At 33.4% G+C, this 5,222-nt stretch overlaps 1 protein-coding gene across 2 annotated transcripts; it reads left to right on the top strand.

Annotated features, from left to right (window-relative positions):
* Window positions 1-118: 118 nt before the first annotated feature.
* Window positions 119-2,004, top strand: LOAG_12387. Of its 2 annotated transcripts, XM_003147900.2 has the most exons (4): window positions 119-471; window positions 578-680; window positions 1,007-1,132; window positions 1,531-2,004. In XM_003147900.2, the coding sequence occupies exons 1-4, from the start codon at window positions 443-445 to the stop codon at window positions 1,717-1,719; spliced, it is 447 nt and encodes a 148-aa protein (XP_003147948.1). In that variant the 5' UTR covers window positions 119-442; the 3' UTR covers window positions 1,720-2,004. The 2 variants fall into 2 exon arrangements, with proteins under 2 accessions (XP_003147948.1, XP_020305942.1); XM_020448536.1 differs by having other exon boundaries at window positions 578-1,132.
* Window positions 2,005-5,222: the final 3,218 nt, after the last annotated feature.

The following is a 5,222-nucleotide window of genomic DNA, read 5'->3' as shown; positions in this document are numbered from 1 at the left end:
ATGCGGAGTGACTGTGTGGCGGAAGATTCTTGGACAAATGTATCATCGTGCTTTAACAACACAAACCTAGTCATTATAGCTGTCATTCTGTAGTGGCAACTGCGCTGATGCTAAGGCTGTTATCAACAAACATATTGTTCAAGATGAGTACTGAAAATCTTGTTTGTTTTGTACCGTAACCATGTGATGTTTATCAGTGATATGGGAGTGACATAAATAACACATGATTATGAAATAATATCTTCTTTCTCACATCTTTTTGTCGTATTGGCGGTTGTTTTTAACCGTCAATACGGGCGGTTGTTTTTTTTGTTTGTTTTTCTTTTTTTAAAGTCGATTTGAAGCGAAATATTTTAATTTAAACGTAACCGTTTGCAATATTATTACCATCCGGAAAACGTGATCTGCTTATAACGATAAAGATACTTATTGCAGCGCCAACATGATCCTGTCATCAGCGTTCTGCGTCATGTAAGTGCATTTCTTTCTTTTTTTATAAATCGATCAATTAATTCATTTGTAAAATTGTCCCTTGAATTGTTAGTAATTCTATTTCTGTCTCCTACTACATTTATAGATTGGTCATCGTTAATGCTGTCATCTGTACCGAAGGAACGTCTGTATCCCGGTCATTTTCTTCAGTCATCATCCAATTTAATAATACTGTTTGCAAAGTTCAGGTAGGACGAGGAAGAGTTATCATATATTCGGAGAGGTTTGCAAAAAACTGATAACTAGAAATGAAAGAACCAAAGGAAACATGTTCTTTAGAGGATCATGTAGTAATTGCTACGATTATGAGATGATGGTCATGTACAATCGATATATAGGTTCTGAAAAGGAATCATGTGAAAGGTACGACATGTGAGAAAAGCTTTCGATGTCAAGTTTCACATGGCTACTCGTTCTTTAACTCATTTGCCTTTGGTATCATACTCAATTCACATGTCTCTCGATTTCTAAATAGGCAAGGACAAATAACAAAATAATGAACTTTATTTTGCAGGATGGTGTCCTCTCGATCAATGATAAAGTTATTGGTCATTTAACGGAGGAACAGAAAGAGGAATTAGAAAAGTACACTAATCGAACGGAACAATGGTCCAATCAATTGTACCAACAAATGCAAAAGGTGAAGTGCTGTTTGTTGTGGTGATATTTTCTTCCTCATTTGACTTATATTTAGTCATTATAGAAGATGGACAGAAAGCTAATGATGATTACCTTAAATATTAAGGATCGGATATCGATTACCCCAGTAGACTCATCATGAAACGAATTTACTTGAGTGGATTTGGTAGTCCTTGAATTCATTGTCAGAATTCGTTTCCATATAATTTAATTAATCAAAGTTTGATTAGTAGAAAGCTGTTGACTTGTAACTTACTACGTCTCATTTGATTTCAAATGAGACATTTGAAATCAAATGGGACATAATAAGATATAAATCATTCTGTATTCCAATGATATTTTATCAATGTATCATTAGCAGTTCGATGAATAAATGATGATCGACAATTTCATTTTCAGTTTTTTGAAAGTGTTTTTGGATCGATGAAGAACATTTGGGAGAATGCATGGAATTCCCATTCGCAGCTTTCACCGCAGTCATCAAAGCCAGATAACATTATCACAGAGAATAAATCGGGAGATCAGGAAGATGATGTTCCTTCACTTTTTAATGTCTTGGAGCCACCATCATTTTGTAAAGTTAATTAATTGCCATAAATGGCACTGTGATCCACAATTTGCATAAAATATTTTCATCTCTGAGATTTTAATTTTTTATTGAAAATATATTTTCTCGAAAAATCATATGACAACGAAATCATATTAAATTATGGTTTATTACATCATATAGTTAGTAAGGCTATTAAATAGCCTTGTTCAAAAATGCAAACAGTACGCTAACAGTTATGTAAACGACCCGATTTTTCAACAATCTTTGACTTATTTGTTATTTTCATTGTACATTATGCATTATGCAGCAGTGCATTATAGTTTTGTTTACATGCCAATACCTGATATGCTCTGAGGCATCTCTCTAAAAGTCATCAGTCAAGCCCAAAGATTGCCTGAATAACTCAATAATAGTCTAGCAGCGTGATTTATGAGTCTTTTCAATGGTTCTCTGATTCACCTCGAAAGGATGTTGGAAAAAAGTTAGAATGTTATCTTGGAAATTACGAGATGTACCGTAGTAGTCTGTTCAAGCCACCAACTATCAGAATAGTGTCTGTTACTATGTGATAATCACTAACTCTTTTTATGTCCAAAAACATTAAATAGTAATAACTAGTAGAGAAAGTGCTTGGTCGAAATGAATATGCTGTGAAAGTTTGCAGAAATCAAATCGACCATTGCGCTTCTTTTATTGTGCATTATGTGAAGGCTTCAATGATGAAATGATAGTTTAGTAGATGAAATGCTACTGATATGAATCAATCAGAAACTTGATAAAAGCAAATGTAGTTGGATGGCATGCATTTTCCATTAGCTTTCGATCAATGTTGAAGACGTAACCCTTAAAGAGGAGCTTTTATGATTCATTTCGAAACTTTTCGAACCTCTTTGACAATACAAAAGCAAAAGAGCTAACATTTCTTGTTAGCTGCAAAGAATATTAGCTCTTTTTCCTTCTTTTTTTCGGTCTGACTTTCTAGTTCCGGTTGAAATTTTACCCGATTCCGAAATTAATTAAGTCAATTTCAGTGGATATCTTCACAATAAATTCGGCCATGTAAATTCAGGCATTGATATTTATTCCATCTACAAATTCTATTATGCACCATGAGAGAAAGTAGTATCAAAGTTCTTGTTTATTTTAATTCATTTTACTCCGACTACCAGAATATATTCTGTCGGATACGATTCTACAGTTTGAATCAGAAGTAAAGAACTCTTCTATGATATCTTATCTGAATCACTCGTTAACTCTCATTATAGATTATTTGATTTTCTTCAAAAATTTAATTAGGGGTTAATGTCACTGTCGCCGAATTTCTTGGTTTCAAACTTGGGTAATTAAGCCTTTATTCCTCAAAACTCACGATCTCAACGATTATAATATCACCATGAGCAAAAGGGAGACCAAAAACCAATAACGCCAGATATCGTCGACCCAACCCACCTGTTGCAACACTTTTTGCGAAGATGATTTGGCGTTCAGGGCCTCCTTCTTTATATTGCTGCAATTTCGCGTTATGACTTTCGAAGTTTTTCCGACGGTCACAGAAGTATTGTCATCACTTCAGATGCACTTTCTTCCTTATCTATTCATTCATACGATCTTTGCAGGCTATAAAAAAGGCGGTTAATGATATATTTGGTGATCTCGGCGTGAATTATTCTGAGAAACAGTCAACACATATGGACCAGATAATGATGTAATGGACTCAACAGTAATGCTGGTATGACAATGGGACAGTAAAAGAAGACGATGCTGCATGTTCCGGATTTAATGTCTTATCCAGAAGCACCCTCTTTTTGTGACCGTAACATATAAATGTATTATGGAGTGATTTCACGATACACTTTTATCTATATGCTGATTGTGATGGATTTAAGAATATTTCAACAGGAAAAATTATAACGTTTGTTTTCTTTTTTCTGCTTTCAGATTTCAACCAATCTCAAGTCATTATTGAGTCCGGACATGAAGTCAAATGAACTTCACTTTAGATTTAAATTTGAGAATATTTCCGGTATTCTATGTTTTGAATGAACTTTAATTTCAACAAATAGAAATTATTTTAGCTGGTTGGAAAATGGATTTTAATAATAATGGAGGTAGAAAGCTGTGAGAAAATGCAATTTTCCGATTTTAGACCACCGGAAGGGCGTTATGGTGATAGTCTAGAAGAAAATAGTGAAGTTGAATAACAAGTTTTTGCAAAAAAACTATTCATATAATAGCCAGAAAAAAGAACCTATCTTTCGGATACGATGAAGATTTCATATCATTTCTTTTTTTTTTTTTGATGACCACAAAAACTGAATGTAGAACAACTGAACTATAGGCTTTTTTTTTTTTTGGAAAACTTTGATTAGTTATCAGCATGGAGAAGATGTTTGGGGAAAGTTTACTAATGACGAAGTCTCTCCTTTCAGTTTCAAATGATTAACATAATGTTGTGAAGCTAATGAGATAAGTTATTACTTTGATAGTTATTTCCATCAAAAAGAAATCTGAAAAAACGATCATGTCCATTATATAATCAGTAAATTGTTACTTCTTGTAACCTGGAACAACTAACCATGGGAAATACTTGCTACTCAAAAAGATACAGGGAAGAATGCGCTGAATCAGAGAAAAAAAAAGTAAAATTGAAGCAGACGACAGAGGCTGTCCACAATAGAATAAGAATGCTCGTGAAACTTTCCGGAATTTCCAGCGAATACAGGAAGAGAAGTTCCATTTCCAACAATTAAATATACTCTGAATTCTTGTATTTAAAATTTTATTCAATATTTCTCAAATGCATCACTTTCCTATTCATATTTCCCACGGATATCACACATACATATATGTAAATTCGTAAAAGTGATGGAATTTTCTTATAACCATAAATTTCATTTCACTCTTAAATAATTCAGAATCAGTGCATTCTCGCTGAACACTGATAATCGTCGCATCTACATTTACTGATTTTCGTAATGTTTTGCATAGTGAACAGAATTAGACCGAATTCTCGACAGTTGGGCTACAGTGAAAAGTGAAGGTACGAATTATCATGATTTGTTTAATCTGATAGTTAAGATGGTCATAACGATCTTTCATACCTTCATTTATATGTTCATAGTACTTAATGATGCACCTACTGATTACTTACAAGTTCAAAAGCTGAAGCACTACATGATGGATGCCGCGTGTTCTGAAGACTACGGGAATCAATTATATTTTGTTCCATGCTTTGCTACATTGCGTTTGTTTAATATGACTCCTTGAACTAATATTCCTGAAGATTGAATGCAGTTACGTTCCCACCGCATTTTCATTTAGAAGTTGCTCTTCGTGAAAGATATGGTTGATAAAGACCAGTATGTGAATTCCTTTATTGCTAATTAAAATGGCAAAAGTATTTATCTCGAATATTGATTAACTTTTAACATTACAGAGAAATTTGATGATACGTTTCCTTTTTATTGATATTTTGGTAGACGAAACGTTGCTTCATATCTCCGTTATAAGTTGATGACAAAGAGGAATTTCTCATTTGTTT

Source organism: Loa loa (assembly GCF_000183805.2).
Source record: "Loa loa unplaced genomic scaffold supercont3.119, whole genome shotgun sequence".
NCBI lineage: Eukaryota > Metazoa > Nematoda > Chromadorea > Rhabditida > Onchocercidae > Loa > Loa loa.
This window is presented reverse-complemented; position numbering and strand designations above follow the sequence as displayed.